The sequence below is a fragment of the Neofelis nebulosa genome, chromosome 12 (genome assembly GCF_028018385.1).
Source record: "Neofelis nebulosa isolate mNeoNeb1 chromosome 12, mNeoNeb1.pri, whole genome shotgun sequence".
NCBI classification, from domain to species: domain Eukaryota; kingdom Metazoa; phylum Chordata; class Mammalia; order Carnivora; family Felidae; genus Neofelis; species Neofelis nebulosa.
Window position 1 is genome coordinate 40,005,084 of NC_080793.1, and position 13,391 is coordinate 40,018,474.

Below are 13,391 nucleotides of genomic sequence, written 5' to 3' on the forward strand. Positions count from 1 at the left end.
GAGCCTGGAGCCTGCTTCGGATTCTGTGTCTCCTTCTCTCTCTGCCCCTCCCCGGCTCGTGCTCTCTCTGTCTCTCTCAAAAATAAATAAACACTAAAAAATGTTTAAAAAAAAAAAAGCCATTTGGAAAACAAAAGGTCCCTCCACCTCTGCCACATAGGATGAGCCATTAAAAATAAAATTGTTTCATGTGATCTTCTTGCTCAAAATGACCCGGTGGCTTCCTAGAACATTTAGAATTTAAAATAAATTTCTAACTGTCCACTATGGCCTGCAAGCCCCTGTGTGGATCTGGTCCCTGACCTCCCCTCCCATGGCCTTGACCCTGGGCTCCAGCCGCAAAGGCCCCCCCACTCCCTCGGCTGTTGTCTGAACACACGGAGACTGTCCCGTCTTGAGTTGCTGTACTTGGGTTCCTCTGTCTGGAAAATGCCTCCTCCACCACTTCCCACTGCTTGTCCCCCACTTCACTTAAGCATCTCTTCAAACTGCTTTCAGGAGCCCTGGCTGACCTTCCGAAATATAAATTAGCACCCTTCAGCTACTTCAACCACCTCCCCTGCCTTCTTCCTCATTCTCTTATATACATATGTATGCATTTATTTATTTGTTCACGCCTGTCTCCCTCACTGGAATGGAAACTCCACCAGGGCAGAGACATTATGTTGGTCACTGCTGTATCTCTGACACCTAGATCAGATGTTGATAATGTGTTAAATAAATGACTGAATATTTTAAAAATAAATTTGAAAAATTAAAAAAAAACCCAAAAAACCTTTCTCCAAGTTCAAGTCAAATCTCTAAACAAATACATACAGAGTCAAGAAACCGCCAACATTTCAAGGTGCCCTCACATGCGGTCTTTCATTTTACCTTTGGGACAGCCCAGACAGAGGTGTCCTGGAATGCTGTCCTGTTTGGAGCCTCAGCTTTGGATTCTAGCTCCATTACTTATTGGCTTTGGATATATACCCTACATCTCTCTCTGATCCTCAGTCTTCTCTCCGATTAGTTTAATGAACTCATCTATCAATCTACCCCAGATCTGTGAAGAGGGTGAGAGCAAATACATAGCAAGTGCCCAGCACATGACAGCTGTTCTCATTACTAAGATCCCTTGTTTCCTGTCAAATAACTAGAAGTAGAGACCAGCATGCATTAACTTGGATTCCAGAACACCTGAGCTCTTTCTACTGGCCATACAGTGTCTGTCTCATATCTTCTGAAATCCCAACAACCATTCTGACTCTACGGAGAAAAGGAGAAACACCGTAAGTCTGACCCTGTGCACTCCAAGGGACAGAAGCATAAGGCAGTTCTCCAATCCCCAGAGTTCTATGAAACTTTACAAAGGGCTTCTGCCTTCGCAGTTCTGCACTTACCTGTCTGCACCAGGTACTTGATACTAACTTCATCAACTGGGAAAAACGCAGCAGTCGCCCCGTACTCTGGACACATGTTCGCAATAGTAGCTCGGTCGGCAATGGACAACTGGGCTACTCCCGGCCCGAAGAACTCGACAAATTTGCCCACTACCCCAACCTGACGCAGGTGCTAGGCAGCAAAACAATAGAAAAGTCTGAGACTTGACAGCCCACATTTAAAATGCAGAACTAGCTCCTTACAATTCTTATAAACTAGCCTGGTACGTAAACACAAACAGTGAAGTGGCCCAACACATTTTTGATTACTCTAAGAAATAAAATTTAAAAAGTAATGTTAACTATATACAGTGTGGAATCTTGGATTGAATCCTGGAACAGAAAAGGGTCATTACTGAAAACACTGGTGAAGTTACTTGTTTCATTAGCAGTGTTGGACCCACATTCTTCATTTTGATTTCATGTACCACGGTTATGTGAGATGTTAACATTTGGGGCAGTTGGAAGAAAGGTAACAGAAACTCCCTGTATTCTTTACATCAACTCTCCTGTAAATCTAAATGATGTCTACACTGAAAACTATAGCAAGCTTATGAAAGAGATTGAAGAAGACACAAAAAAATGGAAAAATATTCCATGCGCCTGGATAGGAAGAACAGATATTGTTAAAATGTCAATACTACCCAAAGCAATCTACATATTCAATGTAATCCCTATCAAAATAACACCAGCATTCTTCACAGAGCTAGAACAAACAATCCTAAAATTTGTATGGAACTAGAAAAGACCCCGAATAGCCAAAGCAATCTTGAAAAAGAAAACCAAAGCTGGAGGCATCAAAATCCCAGACTTCAAGTTGTATTACAAAGCTGTAATCAAGACAGTATGGTATTGGCACAAAAACAGACACTCAGATCAATGGAACAGAATAGAGAACCCAGAAATGGACCCACAAACCTATGGCCAACTAATCTTTGACAAAGCAGGAAAGACAGTCTCTTTAGCAAGTGGTGCTGGGAAAACTGGACAGCGACATGCAAAAGAATGAACCTGGACCACTTTCTTACACCATTCACAAAAATAAACTCAAAATGGATGAAAGACCTAAACGTAAGACAGGAAGCCATCAAAATCCTCGAGGAGAAAGCAGGCAAAAACCTCTTTGACCCTGGCTGCAGCAACTTCTTACTCAACACGTCTCCAGAGGCAAGGGGAACAAAAGCAAAAATGAACTATTGGGACCTCATCAAAATAAAAAGCTTCTGTACAGTGAAGAAAACAATCAGCAAAACTAAAAGGCAACCGACAGAACGGGAGAAGATACTTGCAAATGACATATTAGATAAAGGGTTAGTATCCAAAATCCATAAAGAACTTATCAAACTCAACACCCAAAAAACAAATAATCCAGTGAAGAAATGGGCAAGAGACATGAATAGACAGTTTTCCAAAGAAGACATCCAGATGGCCAACCGACACATGAAAAAATGCTCAGCATCACTCATCATCAGGGAAATACAAATCAAAACCACAATGAGATACCACCTCATACCTGTCAGAATGGCTAACATTAACTCAGGCAACAACAGATGTTGGTGAGGATGTGGAGAGAAAGGATCTCTTTTGCATTGTTGGTGGGAATGCAAACTGTGCAGCCACTCTGGAAAACAGTGTGGAGGTTCCTCAAAAAATTAAAAATAGAACTACCCTACGACCCAGCAATTGCACTACTAGGCATTTATCCACGGGATACAGGTGTGTTGTTTCGAGGGGACACATGAACCCCAATGTTTATAGCAGTGCTATCAACAATAGCCAAAGTATGGAAAGAGCCCAAATGCCCACTGATAGATGAATGGATAAAGGTGATGTGGTATATACACACACACACACACACACACACACACACACACACACACACACACACACAAAATGGAGTATTACTCAGCAATCAAAAAGAATGAAGTCTTGCCATTTGCGACTACGTGGATGGAACTAGAGGGTATTATGCTAAGTGAAATTAGTCAGAGAAAGACAAATATCATATGACTTCACGCATATAAGGATTTTAAGACACAGAACAGATGAACACAAGGAAAGGGAAGCAAAAATAATATAAAGACAGGGAGGGAGACAAAACATACGAGATGCTTAAATATGGAGAACAACCAGAGGGTTACTGGAGGGGTTTTTGGAGGGGGGAGGGGTTAAATGGGTAAGGGGCGTTGAGGAATCTACTCCTGAAATCACTGTTGCACTATATGCTAGCTAACTTGGATGTAAATTTAAAAAATAATTAAATAAAAAAATAAAATGACATCAAAATAATTATTATAAAAAGAAAAGAAAAGAAAAAGTTAACGCCCAAATCACAAATATCAACATTAATAAAAATTTTCTAAAATGAGAAGGGCTTTTTCTAAGGAGATCACTGGAAGTGCTAAAAATTAAATAAATTCTTTCAACCTAAATGGTCTTGCACTAGTTTAAGCGGATAGATAAATGGATTATTTTCAAGGGTATAATGAAGAAATTTCCTGAACAGAGGTACAAGTCAAATGTAACCAAAAGATCTAGACAGACTGACTCCCATATATTTTCCATACACGCCATCAGCCAGGGCTGGGGCCTCAGTGACTGACATGGCCCTGCACGAAGCCAGTTTCATGAACTGTGTGGACAACCGTCAGGCTCTTTTGGTTATGTGGGATTCTGCCAAATTCTGTGGGCAAGACCTACATTATTCTACATTTAAAGAATAATGCACAGACTTCTCAAAAAAGCTACAGTGTTCAAATAAACGTGATTCCAAATTCCATAAAGATTAAAGAGAAACATCTTTGGCCTTTAACAGGATAGTGGCCATCCCTAACACTCCAAGCCTCCAAACTGTACAACCAGAAAAAAATGTCTGTGATAATAAAAAACCATCACTTTTCCAATAATCTTTCAAAATGAAACGGCCTTCTTTTTGCAAAGCAAGCAAATCACCAAAAAAACCCCCATTATTTCTTGCAAAAGCTAAGGAAAAAGAAAAAAAAAAAGGAGTATTTCCAGCTTGGAGAAACATCTGTTGTAATTTAGAATACATAGAGGGAATTAAACAAGTTAGACATTAAAGTCATAGAGCAGTTTGCTATTTACATATAAAGAAGAACCATGTGAGAAAATGTAGTCACAGTATAAACACATGCTTGGGAATGAGTCTTGGAACGTTAGGATAGCCATTATTTCTAAGAATGTGGAGGATGGCTTTAGCCATAAATATCCCATTTTATCTCATAAAAAGTATACATACAGAGAGGGCTCTGAAGCAAAGGTGGCAAAATGTTACCAACTATTAGTTCTGGGTGGTGGTGCATGCCAATGTCATTTCAACTTCTGTGTGTCTGAACTATTTCACAATTTCAAAGTACCCTTTTAAAGAAAAGGATCCATGCAGCCATGGAAGAGTAAAATGAACATAATTATCTAAAACTTAACAAAGAACCCTCTCCTCATCTCTTTTTAAAAATCATCAACATACTGTTTCCTAGTGCACAGAGAAACCAAGATGGACGCCAGCCTGTATTTCCTCCCGTCACTGTGACTGCCCAAGACCATGGAAGAGGGGGCAAGTTGTTACCTTGGTAATGGTGAGCACAATGTCAGTGGATGTCACCAGAGGGTGGGGATTTCCCATCAGCCTGTAGCCTATCACCTGGGGAAGCACCATACTGATTGGCTGACCCAGCATGACTGCCTCTGCTTCGATACCGCCCACTCCTGCAAGGAAGGCAGGGCAGAAGAATGCTTTCAGCATGCCTTACTATATCCCTCAGGCATAATTCAACCCCATTACAATGTCTTCCTAGTGTAGATTTGGATCCTGTAATGAGTAGTTATCTTTTTCTATTTCCCTCTACAGAATTTTTATAAGCACTTCTCAGAGTGTGGTCCCCAAAACAGCAGTATCACAATCCCTTTGGTTCTATACCAACTGGAAAGTGGGGTTCTGGAGTCTCCATTTTTAACAAACAGCTCCAGTTCGTTCTTCCAAACATTATTATTGAGTACCTGTGAGGTGCTTTTCTAGGCACTGGAAATCCAGCAGTAAATAAAGCAGACAAAAATGTCTCTCTGATATGTGTGGTCATACAAAGTCGTGCTACTGGGATGTTATAACGGGATCAGTGTGAATTAGGCTACACACTGCAGAACAGTGTGTGTGGAAGAGGAACCTGGAACAATACTCACCCCAGCCGAGAACTCCCAAACCATCAATCATGGTAGTGTGCGAATCCGTGCCCACAAGGCTGTCTGGGTAATAAAAGCCATCGTGATCAAATACCACTCTTGCCAAATACTCCAGATTCACCTGGTGGATGATTCCTGAGCCAGGGGGTATAATCCGCATGTTGCGAAAAGCCTGAGAACCCCACTAGGATGGACCGGAAAGAACGCAATGAATATCCGATGCACTTCCATGCAGCCCAGCTCCTTGGTACCTCCCCCTCGTACCCGCGTTTATAAACAACCAGCCAATGGAAGTAAACTCCGCCCATACCTTTAAAAATTCAAACCGTTCTCTATTTCTTTCAAATTCCAGGTCTTGATTCTTCTGTAAACTGTCTGCCCTGTCAGAGAGAAAAGCTGAATGTACAAATTTTAAGGCTTAAAATGTTACCGGTCAGACTTCTCAGTGATAAAGAAACCAACTGGCAATTTCGTCTGTGGCCTTGCTGGGTGATACCGATTGTGTTTATTTACATGGGAAACGAGAGGTAATCAGAAAAAGTAAAAAGAGTAATTATTATTTGGTTCAAGTGATCTCTATAATACCTTTAAACATGGTGAGTAACAAACATTAAGTGAATTCAAGTTATAGCTAGTCTAGTCACACAGCCTGACTTTTAGGAACAGTGTCTGGACATTTATGACGACAACAGCAGCTTAGAGATTTAAAGAACCTTGGTCTCTGTACTTCATCCTGCCTGACCTTGTTATGACACCTCTCTGAGCTGAGCCTGGTCCAGGCTGGCATTTTCATCTGTTTATGTTGGGAGACAGCGAAACAGCGATGCCAGGAGGCACAGGCCTTTATAAAATCAGTCTCCTAGGGGCGCCTGGGTGGCGCAGTCGGTTAAGCGTCCGACTTCAGCCAGGTCACGATCTCGCGGTCCGTGAGTTCGAGCCCCGCGTCAGGCTCTGGGCTGATGGCTCAGAGCCTGGAGCCTGTTTCCGATTCGGTGTCTCCCTCTCTCTCTGCCCCTCCCTCGTTCATGCTATGTCTCTCTCTGTCCCAAAAAAAAATAAAAATAAAAAAATAAAAAATAAAATAAAATCAGTCTCCTAGCTCCCGGAGAGGTTTCTGAGGAGGATGGTGCCACCCAAGAGTATCTATAAAGCACAGATGATATGCTGGAGTTTACTCGAAGTCATTCAGTCCAATAGGAAAGACGCAGGCAGAGCAGGGAATCAAGAAGCCTCTTCCAGGATTTTTATAATCAAATTACATACGTCTTGAGTCAAAGTAGAACAACTCATAGTTACAACTTCGCAGGTTTGAGCACAGAAAGCACTCATAAACTGTATATCATGGATTGAGTGAACCCAGGAAAGGGTGGTAAAATTAACAGGTAAGACCCAAGTCAGACTTCATTCATTAATAGTAAACACCTACTGACTTTACTAGGAAGCCACCACTCTTCTAAACTTAAAATTTATTTTCTCAGTCTCCACAGTCTAACCCTTTGAGTTAGATGCAACAATCAGCCACATCTTTCAAAAGAGGAAACTGAGACCAGAGAAGTTAAGAAACTTGCTCAAGACCACACAGCTAGTAAATGGTGGAGCTGGAAATGAACTGGCGGCCTCTGAGTCCCTACGCCACGCGGCCTTCCTGGAGTGGTAGAGACTGCAGCAGCGGTGGTGGTCGTGGTCAGCACCACCACCACCACAATCGTAGTAACAGCAGGAGCCAAAGTGCAGAAAGGTTAGCTAAATTGTGCAAGGCCAGACATCGGACACTTGCAGAGCCATCATCTGAGCCCAGGTCTGACGGCCTTGGGGCCTCTCCCCTAACCGCCGTGCTCTACTTCTCCTCCACCCTCTTCCTCACTCATTCGTGATCCACAGAGCCCATCCTTGCCACTCGCTGGGAATACGAGCGTGCAACAGCGGCCGATGCACTGCCCACTTGGTGCCCAGAGCCTGGTGAGCGATACAGAGAAACAACCAGGCAATTGTGGGAGTGTGACCATCATGCCATGATACAGGAAGTACAGAGTGCCAGGGGAACACTCAGATAGGGTCACACACTCAGACTGGGGGTCGGGAATGCCTTCGAGAGGAAGATGACACCGATCCAGTCTGAAGGATGAAGAAGAGTCAGCCAGATAAAGACAGGTAGGTGCTCCTTGGGAAGAAAAGGGCTGCAAGCACTTAGCATTTACTCAGTTTACACATTTACACACTCAGTTACGACACTGACTTCTTTCTCCTGATGTGAATATTCTCCAAGGTTAAGTGTCACTTGCTTTAAGGGAATCAATTCCTGAGGGTGCTTTAGAGCAGGGGTCCACAAACTCCGCGGGCCAAATCCAGCCCAGTGTCTGTACAGGTTTCGCCCTGAAGCAAGCAATAATTTTTACATTTTTAAAGGTTGAAAACAAAAGGATATGTGAGTAGAAACAGTGTGTAGGCAGCAAAACCTAAAATATTTACTACTGGCCCTTTACAAAAAAAGGTGATCCCTGATGTACTGTATGAATGTCTGTGAGTGTGTGTATGCATGAGAGAAAAGGAGAAGGTAGAAATAGAGAAAGGAGATGGTGATGTAGGGGAACGAGGCAGGACAAGTGTGCTACCCCTGGAAGGACAGAGCCTCTGGATCCTCTGGATCAGTACAGCTACTCCCTTAGGCACTCGTTTCCACCTTCTTACCAGTACACTGAGGGCTCCATCCCTCTGACTCCCACCTGTCTCTTCAGGTCCGGGTCCACATTTCCAATGTATCCCAGGCATCTATCTGCATCAGGAACACCTCAGGCACCACATACTCAATGGGTCACACCCTAACACATGACCTTGCTTCCTGAACCTCATCCTCATCCCCGTCCCCATCTGTCTGTATCATCTAGCGACTGACTTCCCCTCCAGAAAAGGCCTAACTGGCTCCTCTGTCAGTCTCTTCAACCTACCTTTATACCGTCGCCAGCATCCATTTTCTAAAACATAGATTATCATGACCCTTCTTTTTTTTTTTTTTTTTTTTTTTTTAATTTTTTTTTTTTAACATTTATTTATTTTTGAGATAGAGAGAGACAGAGCATGAACGGGGGAGGGTCAGAGAGAGAGGGAGACACAGAATCTGAAACAGGCTCCAGGCTCTGAGCAGTCAGCACAGAGCCCGATGCGGGGCTCGAACTCACATACCGCGAGATCGTGACCTGAGCCGAAGTCGGATGCTTAACCAACTGAGCCACCCAGGCGCCCCTATCATGACCCTTCTTGAACCTGCCAATGGCCTCCCATTTCTCAGTAAAGTACAAATCTCTTCCCTAAATAAAACACAAAAGTTCTTCAAGGGCGTCTGAGTGGCTCAGTTAGCTAAATGTCTGACTCTTGGTTTTGGCTCAGGTCATTATCTCACAGTTCGTGAGTTTGAGCCCCGCATCCGGCTCTGTGCCGACAGCCCGGAGCTGGCTTGGGATGCGCTCGCTCTCTCTCTCTCTCTCTCTCTCTCTCTCTCTGTTTCCTTCCCTGGCTTGCTCTCTCTCTCAATAAATAAATAAACATTAAAAAGAAAATTAAAAAAAAAATGAAGTTTTTCAGCGTAACCTCAAATTTCCTTGTTTAAAAAACTTATTTATTTATTTGAAAGACTGAGAGAGAGCAGAGGAAGGGCAGAGAGAGAGAGAGAGAGAGAGAGAGAGAGAGAGAGAGAGAAAGAATCCCTAGCAGGCTCCACACTGTCAGCACACGGCCCGATGAGGGGCTGGAACCCACTAACTGTGAGATCATGACCTGGGCCAAAATTAAGAGTAAGGACACTTAAATTACTGAGCCACCCAGCCACCTCTCAAACTTCCTTTATAAGCCCTCCTCTATCGCCTGGTTCAAACTTTAACTTCAGCCATGCTGAAGCCCTCATATTCTCCCAAACCTCACTTCCCTCATGCCTTTGCACCCTCTATTCTCTCCTGTATTCTCTCTGTGCCTTTTCCAGCTCTTCCCTCCCTGGTCCGCACCCTGGATCAAGTGATACCGCTGGCCGAACCCTCCAGACTCCCTGTGTGGCCCTGTGTCTGGTGCCCGTGGCTCTTCTACTCGGAGCACTTGTGGACACCCAGTCAGGGTTCCTCCCCCTCATGCCTCCAGCAGCGGAAGGACAACAGAGCCTCTCACAGCAGAAGCAGGGTTGGGAGGGGAACATTCACCCCAGAGAATTCTGGAAACGACATATTCACAGGACAAGCAGAAGCCAGACATGCTCAGGCTGTTTTAAGATAGGTTAACTCTAGGTAAAAACCTATTTACTATTTAAAACAAAACTTTTTTTATTCTAACCTTGGCTCAATGAACACTTCTAGTTACTGGGATGAATGAACAGACCTAGAATTTGAATTTGAACTCAGAAGTTCCCTGAATTCACCAATCTACTGAGCTTTTAATAAAGTTTCTGAATATGACTAAAGAGGAAATTTCTCCCTAGTTATGTAATTTGAATTCAGATTTGGACGTATATCAAAGTTTCTATTACGTTTAATGGTACTCCAGAAATTCACAAACTTATTTACAGAGTTATTTATAGTTATTTACAGAGGAGAGAGCTTCCACACTCATGAAATCTGGTCAGAAGTTGTTTTGATATTCTTGTTGGGATTTTAAAAAGCAAAGGTTATTTTTGAGGTAACTTTGAATGATTATTGTAATTTTACAATAATGAGTTAGCTAGACCCTCCATTCCTAAAAATGGTGTGTGGCCAATTATTATTATTCAAGCAAGGCAAAGAGCTCGGAAATATTTAAACGAGAACCTTTATCATCCCAGCACCCTGCCACAGTTTTTTGAGTTCATTTCTGGAAATAGCTGGAAATAAGCCCACAGCACACAGTTCCACAGAAGTTGAGACATATCACATTTAATTCCTTACAAAAATGAGGAAAGAGCCTGGGAGGTCAAATTGCAAAACCAAACTCAAGCAATAAAAACAAAACACCACCAATGAAAATACTTCTAACAGAAATGTTCTCTTTAATTACAAAAAAGAACAAAAAAAGTGTTTGCCAGATTTGGATATCAACTTGGATCAAAGTTCCCCCCTGGACTTTGCTGTTTTTATAATAATGTTTTCAGTACTACGGTATAAATGTAAAGGGTCCATAAAAAATTGAAATCAGAGTTGATGGGTCTCAAGGAAAAAAAAATCACAGTGAACTTGGTGATGACTCAGATTCATTAACTGCTTAATAATAGCCAGGAGCTCTTTGAATTTTCAGTCAAAAGACTTCAGACATTAAAACAATTCCTATCTCCACCAGTACTTTCCCCTTGCAGGCAGTGAAATAAAGGTAAATTATCAACATCAGTGAGAATCTTCAAGAAAGATAAAGTTGCCAATGATTTTGCGAGGCTACTTTTATAACTTCTGAAGTGGGGTGTTAGGAAATATCCTTACCCTCAAATAGAGTAACATTCTATCCATGTACTTCTTATTCTTCCTTTTGACACCAAACTATTAAATTGAGCTCATGTGATTCACGGAGGGAAAAAAAGAAAAGACAAATTGCCTAAGGATGAGTTTAGAGTCCAAAGGAAAGGGAACAGCTGCCGAATCTCCAGTCTGTTCCAAGAACCATCAATTCAGGGGACAAAGCCGATGTCTTTTTATCCTGAATTTATCTGGCTTGGATATTGACATTAACTTGAGAATGACCAGCTACTACAGTTCCCTTGAGGCTGTATGGAACCCACTTAAGTCCCCAAGGAAGCAAATAAAGTTTTCTGTCTCTCTCTTTGAGTGGTTTGTTTCCTATCTTAAGTGACTTTTTAATTTAAAAACAATAGCTTCCGGGGCTCCTGGTGGCTCAGTTAGTTAAGTGTCCGACTTGAGCTCAGGTAGTGATCTCGTGGTTTGTGGGTTTGAACCCCACGTCGGGCTCTGTGCTGTCACCATGGAACCTGCTTTGGATCCTCTGTCTCTCTCTCTGCCCCTCCCCTGCTCACGCTCTGCCTCTAAAAATAAAAATAATAAATAAACCAAACCAATAGCTTCTTATTGTGAAAATGAAGAACAGTTACAATCCCAGAGATAAATCATCTAGCAGTTTGGCATCTCTTTTTCCAATCTTTTAATCTCTGTATAGTTCTTCATCTAGCTGAAATCACGCTATACAAGCAATTTATATTTGGCTCATTGATCTAAGACATGAGCATGTTCCAAGTGTTATTAAACGCTTTATAATTGTAACAGCAAATGTTACCTAATAATTTACTTCAAGGACATACCTTAATTTAATCATTCTCCTTTGTTGGACGTTTAGGATGCTTCTAGGTTTTCACTATTAAAAATCATGCTTTAATGAACACTATGTAGTCATTAAGCTATTTCTGAATTTCAGGTATCTGTGAAGGATATGCTCAGAAGTGGAAATTCCAGGATGAAAGGTATGGTGATTTCTAATAATCTTAATACACGCTGCCTTCATCATTTCTAATTCAGTGTGATCAGCAGCACATAAAAGTGTCTCCCTCATGACACCTTTATAATTAATGTTTATTTTCTAATCTTTACTGATAGGAGAAAATGGTATCTCAAGGATTTAATCTACTTTTTTATTACTTGTAAAGTTGAAAAGGATTTATGTCGTGTTTACCATTTGTTTTTCCTTTTATTATGAAACATCCACTTTCCTTTACCCATTTATCTGCTGGGTTTTACGATTTTTTAATGGATTATACACAAGGTTTATATATTAAAGATATTAGCCCTTTGTTGTATTTGTTGCAAATATTTTAAAGATATTTACCGTTAACTTTGAAGTCATTAAATCTATAGTTCCTTGTTTGCTTCATTTACTGCTTTTAAATTTAGAAAGATCTTTCTCATCAAGACATATACATACTTATATTTCTTTTAAAGTTTTTGATGATTTAATTTAAAAAATACTAGTGCTTTAATTCATAGGACCTGCTCTATCAAGTAACTAATTTTCCCAGCATTGAATGTGGTATAGTTCTTTCTTCTGCACTCATAGTTGATGATAACTATATTTAGTTATTCTTCTAGGTTAAGATATCAGGCTTTTAGCAGTACCTGGTTGCCCTGCTTGTATCCAAACCCTGGCTGTATAATCTTGCACTTACTTTTACAACAGATGGAGTGTACTTCCCACTCCGGAGTTAGGGCTTGACTGTGTGTCTTGCTTTGATTAATATTATTGCAAATAGACAGCATTCTAATCTGCCAGCCCTAATCTAAGCCTCAAGAGATATTGTGGGTTCCCACTTGCCCTCTTGAGCCTCTGTGATCACCAGGTGCTTTCTCCTTTAGCCTGGGCCCCAAAAGAAGTGAATAGAAAAAAACCCACACATAATAACCCCCCACCCATCCCCCCCCAAAATCTTCACTGGAAAATCTGTATTAAGTTTGAGTTTTTCTGAATACATATTTTAAAGATTTTCTTCTTTTGTTTACTTACACACACAAAGAAGACTTGATCTCCAAGATTCTGCACAAAACAGAAAACCCAAGTATTCATCCTAATCTCTCACCTTCTGTTGAAATCAACCTGGATGGAGTGATCAATTACAAGATCAGCAGGACAAACAGGGTTTATTTTCTCTGGATCTCCTCCTAACTTTTTCACAGCATCGCGCATTGCTGCAAAGTCAACCACAGCTGGCACACCCCTAAGAAAAGAGAGAATTAAACAGAAAACAAAACTGTTAAACAAGTATACTTAGATTTTTCACCTTTTGCCTCCAGTGACAATACTGGCCATGAGACAAACTCATCAGTGGGG

The 13,391-nt window shown here is 41.5% G+C and overlaps 1 protein-coding gene across 1 annotated transcript in view; it reads right to left on the minus strand.

The window, feature by feature from the left end:
* ACO1 (aconitase 1) overlaps nt 1-13,391 on the minus strand; it is a 66,177-nt gene that overhangs the window by 25,510 nt on the left and 27,276 nt on the right. Inside the window, exons 4-8 of the mRNA XM_058695146.1 lie at nt 13,141-13,278; nt 5,929-5,998; nt 5,619-5,802; nt 5,008-5,147; nt 1,383-1,554 (exon numbers count right to left, since the gene is read on the minus strand). Of these exons, the coding sequence (XP_058551129.1) occupies nt 1,383-1,554; nt 5,008-5,147; nt 5,619-5,802; nt 5,929-5,998; nt 13,141-13,278 (704 nt within the window). The remainder of the gene's footprint in view (nt 1-1,382; nt 1,555-5,007; nt 5,148-5,618; nt 5,803-5,928; nt 5,999-13,140; nt 13,279-13,391) is intronic.